General features: G+C 42.2%; 1 protein-coding gene across 2 annotated transcripts in view; it reads right to left on the bottom strand.

The window, feature by feature from the left end:
- The window catches only part of TMTC1 (transmembrane O-mannosyltransferase targeting cadherins 1), a 211,812-nt gene that overhangs the window by 29,088 nt on the left and 156,276 nt on the right, over window positions 1–26,448 (bottom strand). For both annotated transcript variants that reach the window (XM_034780420.1, XM_034780430.1), the window contains one exon: window positions 6,264–6,407. In XM_034780420.1, coding sequence (XP_034636311.1) covers window positions 6,264–6,407 — 144 coding nt within the window. The remainder of the gene's footprint in view (window positions 1–6,263; window positions 6,408–26,448) is intronic.

Below are 26,448 nucleotides of genomic sequence, written 5' to 3'. Positions count from 1 at the left end.
CCCCCAGAACTCCCAACCCATCTAAACCCCTCTGCTCCCTGTCCCCTGACTGCTCCGATCCCTCTCCCCACTCCTGCTCCCTGACAGCTCCCCCCCAGAACTCCCAGCCCCCCACCCCCCCGCTCCTTGTCCCCTGACTGCCCCCTCCTGGGACCCCTGCTCCTAACTGCCCTCCAGAACCCCACCCCCTACCTAAGCCTCCCTGTTCCTTATCCCCTAACTGCCCCTTCCTAAGACCCCCCCCAACTGCCCCCCAGGACCCTACCCCCTACCTGTACCCTGACTGCCCAAAACTTTCTCCACTCCCCCCAAAAAGCCCCCCCCGAACTCCCGACCCCCCCCCGTTTCTTGACTGCCCCCTCCAGAACCTCCCTGCCCCTTCTCCTGCCCCCTGGCCCCCTTACCCTGCTGCTCAGAACAGGGTGTTGGGCTCTGTGCGAGCCAGACACGTGGCTGCGCTCCCCAGCACAACACACAACCCGTTCCGTGGCCCTGCACAGTGCTGCTGGAGCCAGGCTGCCGGGGAGGAGGAGCTGCCGGCTCAGAATGCAGGGAGGGAGGGAGGGAGGGGGGGAGGAGCTCCTCTACAGCTGCTCCGGAGTCCAGCCCGTGACTTTCCTGCAGCCCTCCCAGCTGCTCGCTCTGCTCTGCCGGGGGAGGGGGGAAATCCCGGACATTTTGAGTGATTTACAAATTCCCCCCGGACGCTATTTTTAGCACAAAAAGGAGGACATGTCCAGGTAAATCCGGACGAATGGTAACCCTTCTGTTTCCCCCATCCACAAAATGGGGCCAATAAAACTTACATACTCCATAAGGGCTTTACGAACCTTAAAGCTGTTTGTGCTTTGAGATCCTTAGATAAAAATGTGTTATATGGGCACACTGTCACGATTTAATTAAACAACGTATACATTTTAAGTGGAATATATTTTCATGTTTTTGACGGCCCAATATAACTAACTCCATTCTCAAGCATCTTGACCACTGCTGGGCTGGGGAGAGTCCCTGACTCTGCTCCTAAGAAGGGCATGGCCAGAGATGGTTGTGGAAAGCCTAATGTTGCAGTGGAGGGGTTTACTGTATTTCTCACCTTGGAAAAGGGAGCAGCTTCCCTGGGTGAGTGCTATGGATGTTTATATGGACTGAGCCAACAAGCTTTCTTTGTGTTGGGTGCACAAAGTAATATGAACATCATAGCCTTTGAAAAGAAACAAAGGACTCTGAAGTATGGGAAATATGTGAAAAGCTTGCAACCTTAGCCTTGGATTTCATCTGGGCGACATGGCCAAGAAAACAGATCTTGTTTATAAGGTGCAAATTTCAGCTGATAGTATTTGTGGCTTTTCAGATTTTTTTCCCTTTCTAGTTATATAACTGAGAGAATATTTTCCCTGTGCTTTAAGTTAAGTAAAAACAGTTGGGCTAGTCTTTTCCTTCTTAAAGTGGTACTCAATCTAAATTACCCAAATAAGCAAAACCAAATAAAGAACCACTTTCCCTCTTACTAATTAAAGGCTAGGTAGTTTGTCAATTTAGAAAACTTTTGGATTCTTTGGCTGGAGTTTCGTGACACATTTATATAAATTGAAAACAGACGACTGCTTTGTAAAGTTATCAACGGTTTGGCAGGAATGTAGGAAATGCCAGATACAGAAATAAAAGGATTAAGTGATCCACTTGACAGCAGTAAAAAATCCCCATTAACCGCAAGCATGCACTCTTAATTATTCTTTTTTTCTGAATAGCCCTTTTTTGTTTGATCCCAGAACAATGCGTCTCCTTAAAGGGGAGGCGGAAAAGATTACAGAATCTTTTTATTGTGACAGACCGAATTATATTGAAAGAACAGATACAACAACCTCTAACAGAGCTCAACCCTGCAAGAAGCAGAGTACACTGGCCCCGATGTAGCCAAGCATTTACACCTGCTTAACTTTAAGCACATGAATAGAAAGTCAATGATGTGTTGAAATGCTTTCCTGGCTCAGAGCCAAAGTGCTCAGCCTCTTACAGGATGGAGGCCATATGAGTTTTTTAATTTTAAAAATGATTTGTTTAATCTCATGTTGTACGGTGCAAAGGGAGGATTTTTTAATATGCTTATTTTCTATGCATTCGTTATCTATCACGGCAAAAGCCTGATGAATGGACACCTTCACTGCTATACAGAGAGGGTGAAATTCATCCCACACAGCGGCCGAGGTACCATGTAAACCCATAAGATGGAAGGTAAGTGATTCATAGGGCCTTGTGAGGGGTCTCTGCACTGGGATAAATTTCACCGGCAGAGAAAAGAATAGCAGAGGGTTTGGTTTTCTATAGCACTTTTTACTTTCAAAATATCCCAAATGACTTTATAAAGTAAAGCATTAGATACTGGTAGAACAATGTCTGCACAAACACTGGATCCATTGTGCGCTCAGTAGGGGCTCTCACACAACCGTAACAGAGTAACCGGTTTTCCTCAATAGAAAATATACCAGCCAAGCCACAGAGGTTATCCTCTTCTCACCAACAAAATGCCACGGAATCTTTTAACTTCTACTTGGATAGCTACCAAAAGCCAGGAGAAAGGATCTTGGTTTAGCATCCTAAGCAAAAGACATTTACTGTCTCTAGCTGTCCTCATCTGTAAATAAATAACTAAACAAATTGGACGATGTGTGTTAAAATGAATATGGACAACTTACTCCTTTGGCATCCATCTACAATACAGAATCTTCCTGTTTCCAGTTTTAAAATAGCTATATTTTTCTGAAAGGGGTAAAACTATGTACACAGTAGTGTAGCCAACAAGTAATATATGAAACTTGGTTCAAGAAGCATGGTTATAGTGTTAGCACAATGTATAATGTAGAGTTTCAAATCAGAGACCCTACCCAAACTCTGGACTGATGTCCCTAAGAGGTAGCAGCATTTCGTTTGGTTGTTTGTTGGGAAGGGGAAATGTTTTAGTCTCCAAAAGGTATTAATATTGCAAAGTTTCTGATGAGTTTAACTTTTCCATGATACTCTCCGCCTCTTTCAGACAAACACACAGAGCTATTTCAGCACATTCACACCTATGACCCACAGTCTGAATCTGAGAAGTTCAGAAGAGAGGGCAGACTGACATCTCTCCCTCCTCAGGATAGGTGGTCTTGGCAAACCTGGGCTAAATCATTGCAATAACTGTACTAGACATCTTGTATGTTCCTCTATGTACTGTGTAGTCTGACCTGGGAATAAACATTAGATTTCAGTTAACAGGCCTCAAGGCATTCAATCTTTTCTTTGAAAGTGTAGCCATAACATACTTACAGTGCACAGAGTATGGAAGTGTTTATTAGACAGAAGTGCCGTACTGCCTGTTATAAATCCTTACATTTGAAGGGATACAGCAAAGAGGACAATCTCTCCTATTCTTCCTGCTGCAACAAACTCAGGTTATGTGTGCACACGTGTGTTCATGCATATTCACTTCTCTGATATATTTACCAATTTTTTATATCCTTTTTTATCTGAATTCTTCATAAAATCTGAATAAGAAATTTTGGTATGAATAATCCATACATATTATTTTGATTTTTCAAGTTATATCTCACCAGTTCTGAATCTATAGACACGAGTTAAATATTTACATGATGCAGAGCTTTAAAAGAAATATTAAGCCCAAAGGAAGAGGCATTTTGAGCTACAAAAGGATGGGGATGTGATTTTTTCATTGGAGGGGAGTCGATTAGTGATTGCTTTTTTACTGAGAAAGCTGTTTGCACAGTTTAGCTAGCCTCTGTCTGATATTTATACAAGGCAAGAAAATGATGCCATTCAAGTTTCTTTTAGAGTATGTAAAACAAAACCAGGGGTTCATTAACTCATTGTTATCATGCAGTGCTTCCTGTGAAAATTCATCTTCTGGCCAAAACGGAAAATGGAAAGTTTTTTTTTTAAATGGGACCACTGTGAAAAACCAAAAGATTCCATCTTGTGGATTCCAAAACAAATTTACTCAAGTCCAGGTCACTAGGAACAGCTGGAAATAACCTGTTTATCCAGACAAAGGGGAAGGGGAGGCAGATTCCCACATGTTAACAGCAAATTTTATTCCTCCAAAATGCTGAAGTTCCCTTTTCTCAAAACTCCAGCGGGAGTGCAATCTAATGAAGTGCACAGCAGGGTTCCTCCAAAACAAGTAGATATAAACTTAAGGAACTCTGCAGAATTGACTCGGACTTCCCCCAGAATCATTTTTCAAATGTCCAAGTGTAAATAATACTATTAACGGCCATGTTTTAAATATTGCAGGCCTGGTTCTCCACCGATCTTCCCTGGTGTAGTCATTTATGCCTGTGCACAGTGGGCAGAAAATGTTATCAAATCTGAGTTCTCCATTACACCAGTGGCAGAGTTTTGTACCCACTTTGCACAGGTTTAAATGTCTGTACTTCGTGCAAGGCAGCAGAGAATCAGTCTGTGTATCTAAGTGCAACTTTATTACAGGCTGCAATATCTCTAAGGCTCTGGTCTTAGTAATAATTGTCTTTTTATAGCACTTCTTAACCTGAAGGATTCAAAAGCACTTTACAGAACTCACACAGCCACTGCTTTAAAGCAGCTGCCTTTGGTATGGAACACAGCACCTATTTAACAGCCGCACAGTGCAATGGTTTTTAAGAGGGGACATGAACCACAACAGAAAGAATGTAATTACCCATGTTAGAACTTGGTCAGGATATAGGAGATAATGGGCTGACTTAGGGCATTTGAGGGTGTGGGGGCAAATGTGGCTTTATGCACCCCTTTGATCTTAGAGGCTGATTTGCGTGTCTCTATGTTAGGATGTTTAGGAATGGTCCCCACTAATTGGGGATCAGAGAAGTTCAGGAGCACTTCAGCCAACTGTAATGAATAATGCAAGAACGGTTTTTGCCTTTTGGATCAAATTTGTGCTTTCTATGGTTCTATATAATATTGACCTACTCTTTTATTTCTCAGGTATGACTTGTTCTCCATATATCAGTCCAAACCAATGGCACAGACTGGTAAGGTTATCCTAGTGAATTCTCCATTACCAATAACGTGTAGCCGGTACAAGGCAGAATTTAAGTACTGTAGCCTTTTGTTACCTTTGATACAGAGCCTTATTCAAAGAAACATTTAGAACAGTACAGCTAAAATACATTTTGGTAAGACGATGTTGTTTTGTAACCAACCCAATACTAAGACCAGGTCTACACTAGAAAAGGTTTGCTGGCATAGCTATACTGGCAAACCCTCAGACTGTAGATGCAACTTACACGGAGAAAAAAAATAATGCTTTTGCCACTATAGTTTATACTGGTTCCCCAAGTGACACAAGCTATACTGACAAAAGCACTTTTCTGCTAGTATAAACAACAGCCACACTAGAGCTTTTGCTGGTATAGAAATGCTGTTAAAAAAGAGTCACACTATTAACTGACGTTACTATATTAGCAAAAGTTTCTAGTGTTGGCCTCTTTGTTCCTAGCCTATGTTCTAATGTGTCGGAGAAAAACACACACAGTTCTCACTCTCTTTTTGGGTTATGTAAAACATAACAAGGGGCCAGACTCTGAGCTGTGGCTGAGGAGCATTTGGTGCAACAAATGGGGCAAAAAATGGCCTTAAGCCAACTTTGCTCCCTTGATTCTGGATTCCCAGTTCCCTGGTGCAATTTAGAACAGCCTAGGGGCTGTATTAAGTTGTACAAGCGGCTGATAGCCCTACTGAGCTGCCCCAGCAGCCAAGGATGTCCCAACCATGCCTCCTCCCACCAGTCATGTCCCCCACAACTTGCTGACCACAAGGATGGGAGTGGGGAAACTGAGTGACATACAGATCACGACTGTCACTCTGTCACCAGAGGATCCTGCTGATGGATGGAGACACTGGGTTTCGAGCACCTTTAGGCCAGCAGGCTGATGTAAAGGCGTCTTAACGGAGCTGAGGATCTGGCCTAATATCGCTAACTTTCTTTCTTTGGCTAGCTTCTTTGCAAGACTGTCTGAGTCAAAGGGGTGTGTCTTCCCAAAAAGTAAACTTGCAGCTAGCAAAAAAAGTAACAAACAGCACATCACAACCAAAAAACAGCCACCACCCCTGCCCTAAAACCCAAAGAGGTCCTGCCTGCCGGTGAGAACTTAACATCACTCTTCATTACCATTGGGTAGACAATCTGCTGCTGTAACAGGGCAGTAGGGAGAGGAGGGGGGAAGTATTTTAATTTTATTGAAGCCATTTGACCTCAATGTTAAACTTACTTGAGCAGATTTCCAAGATTGAAGAGAGCTCGATTATGCTGTGGGTTTAACTGAAGAGCTCTTCTATAGTATTCCTTTGCTTCCACCAAGTCTTTGGTCAACGTGCCGAGGTTGTTCAGAGCACTCGCATGACGAGGATACAATCTGGGAAAGGGGACATTTCAAATCACAGTCATTCAGATACTGACAAACAAAGCTATCAGCTTTAATACTCTCTCTTCCCGACACCAGACGAGTCTATTGCAGTTATTCTTCTTTCTGTAAGTGAAAATAAACCTCGGAACCATGCTGATGTATTTCTCCTCCCCTGCAGCAGCTGAGAAAGAATTGGGAGTCTTGGAGCAAAAACATCATGTGCAAGATAGTCGTTCTAAAGAAGGGATGGGGGGAAATGTGCTCAGTCTCCAAAGAAAAATGCAAATCAGACCTATTCTTATAGATCTCCTGGCAGTTGGGGTGAAGGAGGATGTTTATTGCATGGCTTGTCCTCCTAGCAGAAGACAAGGGTGGTTACAGCTGGTCAAAATTTTTCATTAGAATTTTTTTTGACACATTTTTTCCCATCAAAATGGAAATTTCCATGGGAAACATTCATTTCTGATTTTTTCCCCATTTGCTTCCATCAAAAACCAAAAGAAACCCCTTTCTAACATTTTTCCATTTTCACCAATAAAAGTTGAAATAAAACTCCGGGACAATCTCAATTTCAAAACAAAACACTTAACTGGAGTCATTTCCCACTTACAAAATCAGCTGTAGAAGAACATTATCCAGACAAAACAAAATGATCAAACTTTGGAAATACACTTTTACAGTTGCCCGTGAGTATGGATTCTCCTTAACGTCTAGTTAATATATAAACTGAATGGTAAAAAATTAGCGGTTCAAAATAGAGCCTTAACTCAGCCTTTCTGTGTTGCAATAATATTGCACAACATGTCAAATTCATCTGTGGTGTAATTCCACTGAATTCACAGCAGTTTGTGGTCCAACACCAATCTCAACTCTCAATTGAAATTGGGCTCCTAAGTCAGTATTTTGGTTTGTTTGTTTCCCTAAAAAGTGAGAAATGAAGTGGTCAAAAGTGAGATCTGAAATGCAGGTTCCTAGAAAGAGAAGATGATGAAGGTGTAAGTTTATTATTATTATTATTATTATGAAATAAACAAACACCCAGAGGCCCCAATCAACTTCAGGGCCCTATTGTGCTGGGTACAGTTCTTCCAGATAATTTTTTCCTCTCATCTCTGACTATTTTTTCTGCCTACCTCTTCTTACCTTTTTGCCTGAATTCATAAGAATCTGATTCGGGAGCTTTAATCCAGATAAACCGAAGTTTAGTTTAAACAATGCACAGCTGCTACTCCAGCCCTGCCCTCTCTAGTTCTTTCACAACTGATTTTGCTAGTGGGGTATCACTTATGAACCAGGGTTTTCATATCTCAAGTTCCCAAATAGAGGACACTGCCGGAGGGAGGGTGAGTGGGAAAGGAGAAGGTACAGCAATACCATACCATACCATGCCATCTTTACTTCTGCGCTGCTGCTGGCAGTGGTGCTGCCTTCAGAGCTGGGTGGCTTGCCAGCAGACACTGCTCTCCAGCCACTCAGCTCAAAATCACAGACATTTGTTCATGTTTCAAAAATTCTCCTGGATGGAGATCAGAGAACCCAAAAAGAGATAATATCAGGGAAAACCCGGACATATTGTAACCCTGTTATGAACCCTAAGGAGGAAGGATGATCCAAGGGTGAGGATGCTGGCCTGGGACCCAGCTCGAATTCTAAGTTCCACCACAGACTTCCAACATGACCTTGGGCACAGTGGTTAGTCTCTTTGTGACTAAGTTCCCTATCTGTAAAATAGGGGTAATACTACTCTCTAACTTCACAGGAGTGCTGTGAAGATAAATACATTAAAGATGTAGGTGCTCAGATACCATAGTAATGAGGGTCATATAAGTGCCTGAGATAAACAGAACGTTAACTTAAAGTTTAAGACTTTATCTGGGAATTTCCCTATTTTTCACCCCATCTTTTCTCATGATGTCATGAATGACAGCCCAGGGATTTTCTTTTCTTAAGTACCAGGAACATTTTTGTATTTTGACACTGATTTTATATTCTAGTTTTACACCAGTCTCTTTCTGGGTCTACTGCATATGAACAGTTCTGGCAAGTGGCCTGTTTGTGGGAGGATCTGGAAAGATATGAGGGAACTCAAACAACTAGGGATATGGTTCTGGTGGAAAACACAGGTAACTTTCTACGAATAAGCATGATCAAATGTCTCAAAATCATTTTATTCCTTCACCACAATCCCTAATGTACAGGTACTAATAGCTGTGTAATTGATCTCTAAGTATTTCCTGGACACAACCATATGCATTTTTAAAACGTAGTCTGTCATTTAACTGCCACCATACTATAACTGATGGCTAAATATTCTGTCACCATTCCTCATGTTCGGATCAGCATCTTGTGTTCATCCATGAGAGACTTTGGTTGCTGCAACTACTCAGTTGCGAAACTTTACTTGACAGTTTGTGGAAGCCCTTATATCTTGCACAGCTAAATAGTCCATCGGCACCACCATTCACCAACATTACATTTATTTACCTCTCATTCAGTTGGCTTTTTCCCTAATGCTTCTTCTAACATACACCGCTACCTCGATATAACGCGACCCGATATAACATGAATTCGGATATAACACGGTAAAGCAGTGCTCGGGGGGGGGAGGGGAGGAGGGGGCTGCGCACTCTGGCAGATCAAAGCAAGTTCAATATAATGCGGTTTCACCTATAATGCGGTAAGATTTTTTGGCTCCCAATGACAGCGTTATATCGAGATAGAGGTATATAAACAATGAGTTACAAATGAAGGACCTAATTGTGGCTGGCCCTAACACAGCTGCACTGGGGCATGAAAGCCCATCATCTCCCAACACAACCAGCCTGGAGTCCCCCTCTGGGTGTGGGAGGAAGGGCAGGCTCCACCGAGCTGCTACATCCACCCCATGAGCAGGTGGGCAGAGAGGGGGGGGAGGGGGAAAACGAGTGAAGCCCTGAGTCCATCCCCCAAATGTACTGGCCAGCAGAACTGAACGGACACAAGATGATAGATGCTGTAGGAAATTCCTCGCACCAGGAACTATGGGGCAGTAGGGATGAATCAAGTCACAGCAATTTTCTTGGGCTGCTTCAGGGATGGCACAGCTATGCTGCCACTCCATACAGGGGGCTCTGGGATAAGGTTCAAGGTAGCCACCAAACAGACAGACATTTTAGAGCTCAGTTTTGTTTCCATATGGGTCCATGGGAATTTTGCCACTGATTTCATTGGAAAAAAGTTCAGGGACTTTCTGGATCAATTTTTTTTTCCTATTTCTGCTTCAAAACAAACCTGTGCATTACTTTATAGTCAGTACTCACGAAGCATGAGGCGGTTTTAACGCCTGACACCAAGTTGTGTTTGAGTTATGAGTGGGCAAAAGCACTTAAGACAATTATTGGAAAAGTCAGAAATATATTAATATTTTACAGCCCTTTAACTAGTGTTTTTCCCTCAAACTTCCAGAAATAAATTCTCCTCTGGCCTAGGAGTGTTCACATGAAATTTTAGCCCCAAGGGAATTTTCTGGGGAAATTTAGAAGGGAATGAAAACCCAAGTTAAAAATACAGAGCTGGTTTCATCCTTAAACTCTTTAACTGCTACCAGCGGCTCCATAAATAAAGGACTTGAACTCTGCGTTAAAGCCTCTGCCATCAAATGAAGTAAATTACAGTATGCATACACTTCTTCCAGCTGTTCGATGCTGTACTTCATGTGTTTTAGATTTACTTATGGTCATATGACTCTTTACAAAAAATAATATAACCTGAAGACCAGCTCCTGAGCCAGTGTGAATTGATTTAGCCCCATTAAAGTCAATGGAGCTTTACCAATTTATACCAGCTGAAGATTTGGTCCTAAATTTAAAGCACTTTTGTCGAAGCCATTTGTAATGTTACCAGCAATAGAAAACAAGAACTGTCACACACACCACATGCAAACAAGCATTAGGAGAAGAGACAGCAGCAGAGAAAAAACAACGTGTAGTGAGATGACATGGTATTCAATGGGTTCATGAGAAAGGGTCTGATCCTGCCACTCTTAGTTATGTTGAATACCTTACTCTGCAAGTAGTGCCATTGAAGTCAAGGAGTAAGGTGCTACTCAATGCAATAAGGGGGCAGGGAGGGACACAATCAGGCCCTAAGGGGACCGTGGTCTCACTCCATCTGACTTCTGTGCATGAACTCCAATGTTGTCAGTATCAATGTTAGGGGAGTAAAAGAGAGGTTAGAACATAGCCCTGAGCTAGACTGACAGAACACAATAAGCCTGCACTCAGGTTACACCTTATGGCTTAATCGATTAAAGGCCTTTAAAAACATTCCCACAAAGTTTGCAAATCATTTGCATGTACAAAAGGGTTCTAGGTTGGGGTGGTTTTTTTTTTTTTTTTTTTAATTAAACAGACACCTGCACATTTTGCATTTCTTAAAAAAGAAGATTTTCAAAATGTAGCCCAATGTCACCCTTTGTCTGTCTGTCTTGTTTAGAATGTAAGTTCTTCATGGCAGCGGCTTTCTCGTCCCAGGTGTTTATACAAGGCCTACAATGGTTGTACGGTGCCTACTCTCAGTTGGGGCCTCTCAGTGCTCCAGTAGTAGTAATAATAATGCACAGAACACAGACTTTGTTTTATAAATAGCTATCACAGTTTGAGATGCAGAGAGTCACCGGTTCAAATTTACACACTGTCCTATAGCTTCTTTTATGAAACGGAGCGTTCCATCTGGATGGGCCCCTCCACCCACACGTCATCTGTAATGGCAACCGTCTGCAGGCAACATCCCTCTTGCAATGTATCTGATTAGGCAGAAATTCCTCTAGGCTTCACATAATCAAATGCAAGTGCTGCATTATTTATGAAAGAAAGCTGATTTCATTAAACTTCTCCCGACAACAAGCAGCTCAAGTGAAAAATCAATTTTCCCCTTCTTTTAGAAACCCTAAGTATTTTTTCTTTAAGAATCTGCTTTCGTTGGCAATTACAGCAGAAGTCCTGAAACAGCACAATTAACTTAAAACCTTCCCCATAAAAGTATACTTTAAATAAGGTTGGGCTTTGATTTCTGAAGAAAAAACAAGTGGGATGTTTTCTTGTGGCAAAATGAATAATTCAGATAGCTCCTCCAGTGCTGCTGCTGCAATTGTCAGAATAAATTTAAGCAGCCGTGCCTTTAACTATTACAGGTATACACTACATACAATTCCTGTTAGTAATTATCCTCCAGTTCTTTTAGGCTAGCAATATTCCCTCTAATACAGTCGAACAAAAGCCTCATTGACTGGCACAGACAAGAGATTTCTACTTTCACACAGAAGACACAGAGCATAAAACACAAACAGATTTTCAATCTTTAAATACCAATGACCATTTAATTTTGATTTAATGTAGTTATTACCTAGCATATTATTAAAAACTGTTCAGTGGCTCACTTATTTCTGTGGTAAAAGGCAGTTCTGAAAGGGAAGGGGGGAAATGGAGTTTATCATGGATACAATCTATAATCCACCAAGAATTTTAATTTAACTTTTAATTTGAATATTGGGAAACCAGTTAAACAAATGACAAGTCCTGTTCATGGTACTGCATTTAAAGGGCTCTTGATCTGGCACCAAAGGTATTAAAGGGGGAAAGGGCATTAGCTTGACGACTCCCTACCCGCTTCTACTGAGTTCTTTATATTTTTCCATGGCCATAAGCCTGAAAGGGCAGAAAACAAAAGGGAATGTGACTATTCACAATTGCCCAAGGAAACAGACAATGAGTTAAGGGCAGCTAGGGGAATGGTAAGGCAGAAGCACAAGGGTCTCAGTGATCTCACAGCTGCCAGTGGCCTCAAGTATAACAAAGAGACCTGTCATAGGAGATCAGAGTCCAAGATAATTTCAGTCCCAAACAATGCCCTGGCTCTGCAATGCTGTTGCAATAGGGGACTGCAGTGCCTCTTCCAGGTGATCAGTGGTCCCAACTACCCAGTTAAGTGTCTTTCAGCTGCAACTCTAGCCACATCTCTCTGCTGGCCATCTCAGCTTTCTTCGGAAGCACCTGCTGATAGCCCTGTGGAGACCCTGGGTTCCACCCTTTCCTTTCAATATCTAACTGCCCCTCCCCAAGCTAAAATTCAATCGAGTTCACAGAAAACCCTCCGGGGCACCTGGAGTCCTAGTGCTTTTCCATTTACCAACTTATTTACAAAAAATATTTCTTGAAAACATTTTAAATTGTTGGCTGACATGGACCTGATGAGCCTACATGTGACTCTAGAGCAGTGGGGTGGGCAACCTGCGGCCTATCAGGGTAATCTGCTGGTGGGTGGTGAGACAATGTTTACATTGCGGGAAGCGGCGTGGGTCACAGGGACGTGCTGGCCACCATATCCCGCAGCTCCCATTGGCCGGGAACGCCACTGCGAGCGGCCATGCCTGCGGATGGTCAATGTAAACACTGTCTCATGGCCCGCTAGTGAATTACACTGATGGGCCGCGTGCAGCCCACAGGCCGAAGGTTGCCCACCACTGCTCTAGAGCACTAGTGATTGTGTGACACCTATTTGTGTTATCACAAAAAATATTTCAGTGGATTTCAGATTCAGCCATTTATCATGATAGGCAGTGGGAGAAATCAGCAACTAATTTCACTGGCTAATTCTCGGTTGCCCTGTTTTATATGCTCCTTTTGACTAAGGAACTTAGCAAAAACTTGAACTTTTCATCTTCAAAACAGCCATGATTAATGGATCACCACAACACTCTTGCGAGGTAACTACGTATTATTACCCTTATTTTACAGATAGGGAAACTGAGGTAGAGTTTAAGGGACAGCCGGTGGCAGGTCACGTCTTAGATTTGCAGGATGTCCCTTTGTATCTTCTCTCCCAGTTCACTGGACTGGATTCTTCCAATCCACACACAACCTCCTTGAAGTCAACACTAAGCACAAGTAAGAATGGAGGGAGTATCACTGACTTCAACGTGCTTTAGTGTGGTAGAATCAGGCCCTAGTTAAATAAGCAAAAACTTTTGCTGGGAGGATGGCAAGTCTTTTTAAACATGCTTCCCCCCTCTCCCTATGCTCACCTTAATATTTTATTGACATCATTGTGCCAACAAAAGTAAAAATGTTACATTAATATATCAATCATGCAAAATTTTTACATTACACATTTATATACACACCAGCATATTATTTCAATTCTATTACATCACATTCACTTCCATGCACCTAAGTAATTTCTTATTAAAACTGTGTGACAGATTGATTTAAAACTATACTGGATAAAATCTGAGGAGCAAGGGTACTACATGGAACAATCCTGTTCTGGCAAGGAGATGCTATATGACTAAGGCTAAGATTTTGTCACGAATATTTTTAGGCAATGTCAGACATGTCATGAGCAATAAAGAAAAATTAATGGAATCTGTGACCTGTCCATGACTTTTACTAAAAATATCTGTGACAAAATGGGAATCTGCAGGTCCCCACACTGCCTGCAGTGGGGCAGTTGCGGGGTGACTAGGAGCTCCGGGAGCCCCCACCAGGGGTTGGGTGTTGGAGCTCCAGGGTCCCCCGCTGCCCACGGCTGGGAGCTGAGGGGGCCCCTGCTGCCTGCAGCTCCAGAGGTCCCCCACCAGCTGCATGGGCCAGGAACTGCTGGGTTCCCCCACTGTGCCTGGGAGCTGTGCAGTACCCCCTCTGACTGCGGGGGCCGGGAGCCGTGGGTCCACCAGAAGGGGCGGGGATACCTGACAGCTCCTGGTCCCCGCTGGCGGTGGAGGGACCCTGCAGCTCCCAACCTCCACAGGCTGAAATCACGGAGGTCACTGGAAGGCACGGATTCCATGGCTTCCACAACCTCAATGACTAAATCGTAGCCTTAAGTATGACCTAACACCAGTATGGTCTCAACCCAACAGACTGTCACATGGGCACAGAGGTTTGCAATTCACAGGATCAGGGTCTTTTCCAAATTTGTCTTCTAGGAACATTTTAATATTTTTGTAAAGGACAAAGGCATATATTGAAATATTCAGAGGTATCTTCTGTCTCTTTAACCCCAGTGCATTAATGGTTTTCCAAATCTAGTTCCTTCCAGCTTTAAAAAAAAAATCACTGCAGACCAGTATTCTCAAAGGAGCCTAAGGGAATTAGGCACGCAAACCCCACTGATGATTGTTAGCTGGGTGTCTAAAGGCTCCTTTGGAAATTCCAGCCATAGTTCTTTTCAGTGGATGTATTAAATCTGTCAGATCCTTGGCTGCAGCAACTGTGTGTGCAAAGGTGGCCTGTCTGCTCGCCTGATCCTAAGCCACGCACTGGTCCATCCTCAAGTGTAAGTTACACCAACCGCTGGTAGTTGCAAGGGAAAAAGGCTCTGTAGGTAAGGAACTGAACTCAGCTAGTGCAGATCTCTGTTCAAGTGCCACAGGTTTCCTGTGTGACCTTGGATAAGTCATTACTCTCTGTCTTGGTTCCTCATCTTTCTCCCACTTTTTGTCTCTCTATGTAGAGTTCAAGCTCTTCAGGGCAGGGATTGTCTGTGTATTGTACAGTGTCCAGTACAATGGGATTCTGATAGCAGTTGGGATTTCTATGTGCTGTTGTGTTAAATTTAATAAAGTGCCAACATGGTAGCCGGATAGGGTGACCAGATGTCCCGATTTTATAGGGACAGTCCCGATCATTGGGTTTTTTTCTTATATAGACTCCTATTACCTCCCAACCCGTCCCGATTTTTCACATTTGCTGTCTGGTCACCCTATAGCCAGAGATCAGTGGGGTGTAGAGAAGCCATGGCCATGCTGCCTCCCTCCGCTCCCCAATCATCCTCTGCTATGCAAGCAGCAGGAAGTGGGGGTGGTGTAGGAATATTTACCCTGGCTCTATGCCACCAGAAAATTCTTCTTTTCCTGGAATGATCCTTTCATGTCTGGCTATACCACATTTATTGGCAGAGCCTGCCAGCAGCCTGCACAGAACAGCCATACTGCACCCCAATATCCAGGGGAATGTTTTTCCCAAAAGAAAGAAAAGAGAAGAAGAGAGAAGCAAAATAGATGTAATCTAAATTAGGCAGAAGCAGCATGATTCTTCAAGCTCGGCATCCATGACAAGCATATCCGAGAGCATTAAATTACACAAACAAGTTTGTACTACACTAAACCCCATTTCACTTTATGAATTTTCATGACATTCTAAGAACCTGCTGGGGAAAAAGAACTTGCAGACTGAGTACAGAGGAGATAAAAAAAGAAGGATTTTACGTCAAACAGTACTGAGGCTAAAAATAAAAACTAATTTGCTAAACTCTAAGTTCCCAGTGATGCTGAGCTATTAGGTATGTGCTGTAACAAGAACAGTTCTTCAGGTCATCTCATTTGTACATAAACGACAAGAATGCACGCACATTACACTTTCCCACTGAAAATCCTAGGAGCACATCTAACTTTTTTCTAGCCCCCTTTTTAAACAAAGTAATCCACTAAATGAATGAAAATGCATTTTTGATCATTTCCAGCTCCTGAAGAATCCATACAAAACTTCTAAAAAATTGAGCTCTAACAAAAGGCTGTGCAGCCATGATATGCCTAATACAAAGAGAGAACAGTTTAGGTATCACTATGTAATCCAAGAAAACTATACAAATACAATGAAGTGCAGGACATTATAGGCTCAGCTACACAGCCAAATTATTGGGGACTATATAACAAAATGTAAGAACATAAGAACGGCCATACTGGGTCAGAACAATGGTCTATCTAGCCCAGTATCCTGTCTTCTGACAGTGTCCAATGCCAGGTGCCCCAGAGGGAATGAACAGAACAGGTAATCATCAAATGGTCCATTCCCTGTTGCCCATTCCCAGCTTCTGGCAAACAGAGGCTAGGGACACCATCCCGGCCCATCCTGGCTAATAGCCATTGATGGACCTGTCCTTCATGAATGTGTCTAGTTCTTTTCTTAACCCTGTTATAGTCTTGGCCTTCACAACATCCTCTGGCAAAGAGTTCCACAGGTTGACTGTGTGTTGTGTGAAAAAATACTTCCTTTTGTTTGTTTTAAACCTGCTGCCTATTAATTTCATTGGGTGACCCCTAGTTCTTGTGTTATGAGAAAGAGTAAATAACATTTCCTTATTTACTTTCTCCACACCACTCATGATTTTATAGACTTCTATCATATCTTCCCTTAGTCATTTTTTTTCCAAGCTGAAAAGTCCGTCTTATTAATCTCTCCTCATATGGAAGCCATTCCATTCCCCTAATCATTTTTGTTGCCCTTCTCTGTACCTTTTCCCATTCCAATATACCTTTTTTGAGATAGGGTGACCACATCTGCACGCAGTATTCAAGATGTGGGTGTACCATGGATTTATATAGAGGCAATATGATATTTTCTGTCTTATTATCTTTTTCCTAATAATTTTCAACATTCTGTTAGCTTTTTTGACTGCTGCTGCACATTGAGTGGACGTTTTCAGAGAACTATCCACGACTCCAAGATCTCTTTCTTGAGTGGTAACAGCTAATGTATATCCCTTCATTTTGTCTGTATAGTTGGGATTATGTTTTCCAGTATGCATTACTTTGCATTTATCTACATTGAATTTCATCTACCATTTTGTTGCCCAGTCACCTAGTTTTGTGAGATCCCTTTGTAACTCTTTGCAGTCTGTTTTGAACTTAACTATCTTAAGTAGTTTTGTATCATCTGCAATCTCACTGTTTACCCTTTTTTTCAGATCATTTATGAATATGTTGAATAGGACTGGTCCCAGTACTGACCTGTGGGGGACGCCACTATTTACCTCTCTCCATTCTGAAAACTGACCATTTATTCCTACCCTTTGTTTCCTATCTTTTAACCAGTTACTGATCCATGAGAGGACTTCCCTCTTATCCCATGACAGCTTACTTTGCTTAAGAGCCTTTGGTGAAAGCTTGTCAAAAGCTTTCTTAAAAACTAAGTACACTATATCCACTGGATCACCTTTATCCACATGCTTGTTGACCCCCTCAAAGAATTCTAGTAGATTAGTGAGGCATGATTTCCCTTTACAAAAATCATTTTAACTCTTCCCCAACAAATCATGTTTATCTATGTGTCTGACAATTCTGTTCTTTACTATAGTTTCAACCAATTTGCTCGGTACTGAAGTTAGGCTTACCAGTCTGTAATGTCAGGATCGCCTCTGGAGCCTTTTTTTAAAAATTGGCTTTACATTAGCTATCCTCCAGTCAGCTGATTTAAATGATAATTATACTAACTGTGGTATGTAACCTATCTTCTGTCTCTTTAATCACAGTGCATTAATGGTTCCCCATCTGGTTCCCTTCGTTTGACCCTTTGACCGCACTCCTGCCCCTATTATTTCATTAGTTGTCCTCCGTAATCATTTGGTTTCCAGGTCCTGTGGGTCCCCCCCTTAGGCTGGGGGGGGGGGGGATCCTTTAGTATTAATGGATCCCAAGAGGATTAATGGTTTTCCAAATCTAGCTCCTTGCATCTTGCCTGTGTAGACACAACCAAATCATGACTGTCATGTTATGAAACTCATGTGACTTCACGTGATGAAGTCCTGGAAAGACTTGGACTGTAGCACAGTTTTGTAACTTTGGTTAGAACATAGCCTAGTTCCATCCACACTCCTATTCTATCAGTTATTCTGCACCCACTTCATCTCTGTGACGTTAGTGTGGGCATCCAACCTATCCGGCACTGGTCCAGCTCTTACACCAAACAGACCCAATAGGGTAGGAATACTATACACAGACAGAATTAGTTCAACTTGACAGACAAGTGGTCTGACAGTCAAGTGGTCCTGCCTATCTGTTCTGGCCAGCCTACAGTCAGTGCTGGAACAGAAGAGGAAGGAAGAGGAGAGAAAGGTAAGCCACTTATGCACCTTCCCATATTCTGGGGCTGACTGGGGTCCTCCCCAGCCCTTAGCATGAGTTAGAATATGTTGGAGCAGCCCTGGGGCTACTCTATGATACATACATCTCCCTAACCCTAACCTGGAAATAGCCAGGGTTGCTGACTGAGCCAAGTATCTGCTTAATACTGCCAACAGTGTTCAAAAGTCCTGACCCCATGTCCTCACAAGACAAAAGCTGGACAGGAAGCAAGTCTTCCATTGTCCCTAAAGGAGCCTTGGTAAGATTGGAGGAAGCAAACTTCTTCTATGATGATATAGTATGAATCCATGGCCACCCAGTGACTCCTGAAGAGGGAGTGTCCACTCAAAGATGTTACTGGGAGTGATCCAAAAAACTTCATAAGGTAAAACACAGAAGTCTCATGGATTGTTGAGGGGGGAAAATATGATTGTGGGGAGCAGGGGAAACGCATGTGAACCCAAAATCACAAGTGAACTTGAGTCTCTCCAAAATAATTGTTATCCATTGGCAATAATCTTCAAGAACTCATGGATAACAGGTGCAGTTTCAGAGGACCGGAGAAGGACAGACATCCTATCTTTAAAAAGAGGAACAAAGAGAACCCTGGGGATTATAAATCAGTCAGCCTAATTTCAATACATACAAAGATACTGGAACAAATTTTTAAATAATCCATTTGTAAGCACCTAGAGGATAATAGGGTGATAAGTAATAACCAACATGGATTTGTCAAAAACAAATCATGCCAAATCAACCTCGTTTCCTTCTTTGACAGGCTTATTGGGCCTAGTGTATGATAGGGAAGCTGTAGACGTGATTTATCTTGATTTTAATAAGGCTTTTGACATAGTCCCACATGACGTTCTCATAAGCAAACTAGGGAAATGTGGTCCAGACAAAATTACTATAAGTAATTATGAAATAACTTGCAACAGGTTAAAAGACCATACTGAAATAGTAGTTATCAATGGTTCGCTGTCAAGACAGGAGGACAGGAGGACATACCCAGCGGGGCCCGCAGGGGTCTATCTTGGGTCCAGCACTATTTAACATTTTCATTAATGACTTGGATAATGGAGTGGAGAGTATGCTTACAAAAACCTGTGAACACCACCAACCTCAGAGGGGTTGTAAGCATTTTGGAGGACAGGATTAGAATTCAAAAGGACCTTAATAAATTGGAGAATTGGTCTGAACACAACAAGATGAAATTCAATAAAGACAAGTGCAAACTACTACATATGGAAAGAAAAAAAATCAAATGCACAAATACAAAATGAGGAATAACTGGCAAAGTGGTAGTACTGCTGAAAAGGATGTGGGGGCTATAGTGGATCAGAAATTGAATATGAGCCAACAATGTGGTCCAGTTGCAAAAAAGGTTAATATCATTCTAGGGTGCATTAACAGGAGTGTCTCATCTATGACCTGGGAGGCAATTGTCCCACTCTATTCAGCACTGGTGAGGCCTCAGCTGGAGTACTCTCTCTAGTTCTGGGCACCACACTTTAAGAAAGATGTGGATAAATTGGAGACAGTCCAGAAGAGAGCAGCAAAAACGATGAAAGGTTTAGAAAATCTGACCTATGAGGAAAAGTTAAAAAAACTGGACATCAGTCTTGAAAAACGATGACAGAAGGAGGACCAGATAACAGTCTTCTAATATGATAAGGGTTGTTATAAAGACAATGGGGTTCAATTGTTCTCTATATCTAATTAGATAGGACAAGAAGCAATTGGCTTAATCTGCAGAAAGGGAGATTTAGGAAAAAACTTTCTAACCACACGGATAGTTAAATACTGGAACAGGTTTCCAAGGGAGGTTGTGGAATCCACCATCACTGTCAGGGATGGTCTAGGTATACTTGGTCGTGCCTCACAGCAGAGGGATGGACTAGATGACCTCTCGGGGTCCCTTTCAGCCCTACATTTCAATGATTCTCTTACTTCCCATTGCCTGCACCCTGTATTTAAAATCAAATTATTGCACAGAGAGAGACTGTTTTATAGTAAGATGCCGGGAGAATGGAATGGTCTTTAAGCACCAAGTCCTAATATGTACAGATGTTTACTCCACTGAAAATAAAATCAATAGAGCAGTGACATTTTAGTTTTTATTGCACTGCCACAAGGCAACAGGCCATTCCTGTACCAGACGGGGCCTTGCCATAGCAGAGGTGTTTGGAACACTACATATCCTCTTACAGGGCCCTGCAGAAGGATCTTTTGTGTTGTTGTTCATGGTCCCATGTCTATCCCTTTGTTCTGAATAAATAAAACTATGGCCTTGCTTGATACTTGGCCAGTACGAAGCAGAGCCAGAGTGTGGGGGTGGAATATTCTGTATTGCACGCTTTCCACAAAATACATTTTAAAATAAACTCCCTTGGTTAAAGCAATGTGCCTAACACTCCATTGCACTTTATTGTGACATCCGTTAAGTCTATGGCTCAGGTTTTTATCAGGCATCCTTTTCGGCCAGCAAATGTTATTACATCACTCAGCAATTATCTCAAGTTATCTACATTTACTAATGCAGTCTATTAGTTTATTCTGTCCAAATATGGCTTCATCAAACCCCAAACGAAAGGGATCACCACAAGTGACTACTCTGGGTGTCATAAGGACATTCAAAGCATCAGGAGTGAACACAACCATGTCTATAACAGGGTAGCAGTGTAAATGCTAACTCATTGTAAAAACAAGCTAACAAACGGTGCTGGTATTGTAAATCACTCCAAAAATAAAGCGCAGCTGGTGTTCCAGGCCACCTGCAGTTTGTGCTGAAAAGAGTTCTTCTGTATACATATTATATTTAAAATAAAAGGTCATGCGAACAAGATTTTGTTTTAATACACAGAGACTACAATTTAAACACCATTTAAACAACCCCAGATACTGTTGATTTAAATATATAAAAAGTCGGTTGGTAAGACTGTGGGAAAGCTTAGCTAAAAAAACAGTGTCATTAACACTCCCTAGGGTTTTATTTTTAAGTGGGGGAGGGATTAGAGTCGTGTGACTGGCTAATGTCAACCCATCACAAATGATGTTATGGCGCAGCTTTTTCTCAACATGGGGCAGCAGGAAATGTGGCTATGGCACATATACCTATGCCCCCTTTGTTTGAGCTTCTCTCCTGCAAGATCTCATGGTAATGCAAGTCAGTATTTCCACTGAAACTTCCAGCTTCCATTATGTGAATGAAGCCTTAAGTGACTGCACTTGTGTTCTGCAAGGCCCAGATTCTTCCTCCCCTGCAATACTAGTATTTCCAACCAGTAAACCAGCCTGTTTGCCACCTAGCTCTTCCTCCGCCGGGAACTCTCCCCCCGGGGCAGACGTTCTCCCGAAGGCCTATGGGACAACTGCCTCAGGAGACCTCTTTGCTCCCTAGATGTTCCCTGGGTGCTCCACTTGATGGGAGGAGATCAGAAAAGAAAGCCCAAAAGGGCTGTCTGACTCTCTCTCTCTCACTCTCTCTCTCACACACACACACCATATGTGTATGTGTGTATATTCCCCATTTTACATTTATGTATACACACACACACACACACCCCTTCCAGGAGGGGGACAAGCTTGCAATGATCTGCAAATGGACAAAAATAATTATTGTATATACACACACACACACACACACTATGTATATAGATATGAATACTTTATATTGCAGGGGTGGCCAAACTGTGGCTCGTGGAGTCCCCCCCGCTCCTCCCCTCCCCATTCTCCACCTATCAGACTGGAGGGGGAGGCTCAGGACCTCTGTCCTTCAGCAGGGGGGTGGGGTAAGGGCGTTTGCCCAGTGGAGAGGGGGTTTCTGGGCTTCGGCAGGAGCTGGGCTAAAGCCCCAAGCCCTGTCAGGCCCTCCTGCGGGGCTGATGCCCTGAGCCCTGGCCCCTGGCAGGTGTGCCCTGGCTCTCAAACTTCTGAAGATTGTCAGATGCGGCTTGGAGGGCTAGTAAGTTTGGCCACCCTTGTTATGGTGTATTATATAATATCAAATACCAACTATTTCATATACATACATATATATAAAATTAAAGTTCAGATTGGAAACAGGAACCAATTCACTTCTTTGTTCACGTTTCCCATGGGAGATAGCAGCTCTGGATTGCTTCAGGATGCCTAACTCCCTATGCCTGCTAATATCATCTCTGTCCCTCCCTCCCTATTTTCTTCCCCCATTTCATTTTTGTGAGTATTCACCCAGCAGCAAAAATTAGTTATAAATAATGCATTCAATTATAAATAAATAATTTTTGTCCATTTCCAGATCATTATATCGTTTCTGACCCAAAGATAACTCTCTCCTATGTCTATAACTTAATTTGAAAACAACAATATACTCTGTTAAAAAAGAGTAAGGACCAAATTTCAGAGACAGCCTCCAAATCTGAATGCCCCAAAATTTTGGTGTTCAATTTTGGGTGCCAAAATTGTTGCCTACCTCAAAACTTAGCTTGGGCTGCACAAAATGTAATTTGTGCAACCAAATTGAGCAAAGCCTCTAATTACATAACAATTCCTTAACACAAATGTGTTGATATACACAACCCGAAGATTCAGGGGAGGCAAAACTCAGCCAACAAAAACTTCATGCCTAAAAACTTGTGTCCACAATTTTAGCCCTGGAAATACAGAGGATGGGATGAGGCCACTTTGAAAATTTAGTTTTGAATTACCACAATTTTTCAAGTTTGCATTTTTTCCTCTGTTGCCAGAACGCATATTGAAGCGATAATACCACTTTGCTGGAATTGATTTTTAAAACTCTGCTATATTCATCCATGCGCATCAGCTTACATTCATTCCTGATGAATAATAAAAAGGTCTCCTCAGTAACACAAGGCTTAGGAAGAATGGAAAAACACCAAAATTCAACAGCCATCAACAACAATAAGAAATATTCATTAGCACATTGTAAATATTCATCACATCAGCATGAAATTAAGTGTCTTGATATTCTTTCTCTCTCACGCAGGTGATAAGACAAGATTTATTTCATGTAAGACTAATATTTTTTGATTTCTGTCAACAGGGGGTCTCAAGCAGAACTAGCGGAAGTAGAAAATCTGCAACAACAGCAAGCCTTTAAACTAGCCTTAAGAGATAATTTTCTCTATCCTATTACCATATAGCATTTTTATTAGCTTAATTTTTTTTATTTTGTGAAGCAACACGTTTCTTCTGGGGCCACTATGGCATGACTGAGAAACTACCAAAGAGGTCGATTACAGTGATGTGTTTATTGTTCCATTGCAGGTCAGCTAAAAGATTTAACACCCATTACTACAATTCCAGAATGTCAACGATTCATGAAATATGGTTTATACATATTTTAGTTTGCACCCCCAAAAGGCTGTGCTTCCAGTTTAGATTTAATGTTCATTTCCTAACCTGACATAAAGGAGAGACTTTTGCACACTTATGCACACACAGAATTAAGCTTTTCTTTAAAATGATCATGTTCCTCTATATTTTTACATTTGGTCTCAGTTTTCATGTTTCTCAGCCCTAGCACTGTATATAATTAGACTACACTCTAATTCACAAAGCCAAGATAAACCAGAACATTTCATGATTGGGTCCTCCACATTGAGTGCTTAATGAGTTTTCTAAAGGGTGATCTGCCACCACTTCAAACAAACATTCATTTTAAGAGGTGATCAATGGGACTTCTGTCCTTTGGAAATATATTGTCCTGCAGGTTTATTACCAGAAAATACATTCTTCTGGGTTATTGATTAGTTGCATTGAAATCAATGGAGCAACACCAATTTATGCCAGCTGAGGATCTGGGAATAATAGGAATGTAAACAAATGGTTAAAGCACTGAGAGCTAGGATTCCTGAGACCTAGTCCTGACTGCCATCAATTTACTGTATGTCCCAGGTCCCCTTCAATCAACTCATCTGTATAACAGTTATAATATTACTTACCTCACCGGGGTATTATGGTACTTAACTAAATGGTTGCACGGTAATTAGACATTGACTGAAAGGTGTTGTAAGTGTCAAGTGTTAATTATTAATTATTATTATTATTAATAGTAATTTTGTGAGTAGTTAAGACAGCTAAGTACACTGTGACATCATGATAATTTTTGTTTAGCAAATTTTTATACTTAATCTCATATTCATTAGAAATGCAACAAAAACTACATCAATTACAATTTGCCATAAAACTTTGAAAGCAAGCTAAAATGATCAATGGGCCACCAACACTGCTCCTTATGCAAAAGAGCTGCTGTACAGCGAGGTGAGGCTCTCCTTTTCCTACCTCCAAACAACAGCATACACAACCTTTGCAGTACTCCCCACCATCGCTGACACAGGAGGAAGGGACCATGATTGCTGATCTCTCACTCTTTATATGGTAGCCTGCTGTGCTACCACTAGTCTCCTCTGTCATTTTGGGAGTGTCACTGAAGTCCCATGATAGCCTCTCTAAACCTCCTTCACCGCACTTTCACACACTCTGTGGTACAGCAATCTTCCCTTCTAGTGGAGGCTGGTTCAATGAGGCTCCTTTCTGACCCCTCAATGTTGCTCTTAAAGGAGATTATTTTAAAGTGGTGTAAATTACTGGTAATTTCTGAATACAGTGGTCCTACAGGAATAAAAGATCAGTAGATAAATTTAGATCCATATGTGGCAGGACAGTGGGTTACCACTAGACTGCCAAACATAACATGAATGGTCCAAATTCTCTGCCAATGTAAATTGTAAGAAACTCAATGGCCTCCATGGGACTCCAATAACTTACACCAACAGAGAATTCGCCCCAGTATCATTAGTATTACGGTCACATTGAGAGAAAGTGCTGGTGCCATAGCTGAGATCAGCTTGGGTGCTTTTGCTAACATTCTCTACGCTGGAACCTTGGGGAGCAGGTTATACTCACTAGAGGAAGCCTGGCGCTGGAATTTGCGTGTATCTATGGCATGTATCTAGGATCCTATACTGCATCTATCACCATGTTATTTACTTGCCTTTTCCACTGGTTTAACAGAGCTGACATTTGTAGAATTTCAATGCATGGTGCAAGACCTACCTACTGTGGGGGAATAGGCGTAGCTGGCCTCCCTTGCACCGAGCAGAACATTCGCGAAGACTCATCTTATAGGCCCGCCCTGCAGGCCACAAGCCTGAACTAGGCTAAATGACACAGCCTCCTGCCAAACTCGGTCAAGGGTCATGACCGGGGGGAGGGGGGGGCGGCCAAGGAGGGAAAGAAATAAAAAGCCCTAGAAGCAGCACTAATGAAATATGTTCATGGCTGTGGAAATATGATAACCGCTTGTGATGAAATATAATAACTGCTTGTGTGAAGAAATTAGTTCTAGCTAAATGTTAACTTCTCCTGTAATTCCAGCTAAATGCAAAACTAGCCAATTAGATACCTTCTTTGGGCATCCTGTCAACCCCTCCCCGGTACACTGACCATAACGCCCCGGAAGGTACCATGCATTCTTCCGAGAATGTACCCTAGCTGGTGCCAAGTTTTGACCGCATCAGGCTTCTCGAGAAGCCCCTCACCCAATATGCACCCAATACTCGGAAAAATAATGAGGAAGGTACTGAAAAAAAGGGAACAGACCCCCAACTCTTTTATTTTCCTATTGACGTATAATTTGTACTATGTTTGCGGTTTGTAAGAATAAAAGCAGCCTGCGAGCTGTGATCGTGGGTGTAGTTTCTGACTGCAACCCTCAACGCGTTGGTATGTATTGCAATAAACTGGCCTCAGGCTTGAGTCTGTGAACTAAAATCAACACATGGGTGACACCTCGAAAGTACCATTGAATCTGTGGCCATAAAGGCACATGTAAAAGTTCGAACAATCGTAGTGCTCCTTCCTAGCATACAGGCTGGTTGGAAGGATGTGGGCTCCCGCATACCAAATGATGTAGGACTTTTCACAACTGGGAGTGATTGTGCAGAATTTATAGTATGGCATTCTTGGTGGAAGTAACTTTACAATTTTGTACCTACACCGCTTTATATTTTAGTATATAGGCCCCCAACATTCTCTGACATACAGTCAGGGAGTGGGTGCTGGGGCAAAAGAGACAACATGGAGGAAAAGGAGATAGGAGAAGAGAGAAGATGGACAGAGAAGTGGAGTAGGAGTGGCACTATATAGATAAATATTAATATCCCCATT

The sequence above is a fragment of the Trachemys scripta genome, chromosome 1 (genome assembly GCF_013100865.1).
Source record: "Trachemys scripta elegans isolate TJP31775 chromosome 1, CAS_Tse_1.0, whole genome shotgun sequence".
NCBI classification, from domain to species: domain Eukaryota; kingdom Metazoa; phylum Chordata; order Testudines; family Emydidae; genus Trachemys; species Trachemys scripta.
This window is presented reverse-complemented; position numbering and strand designations above follow the sequence as displayed.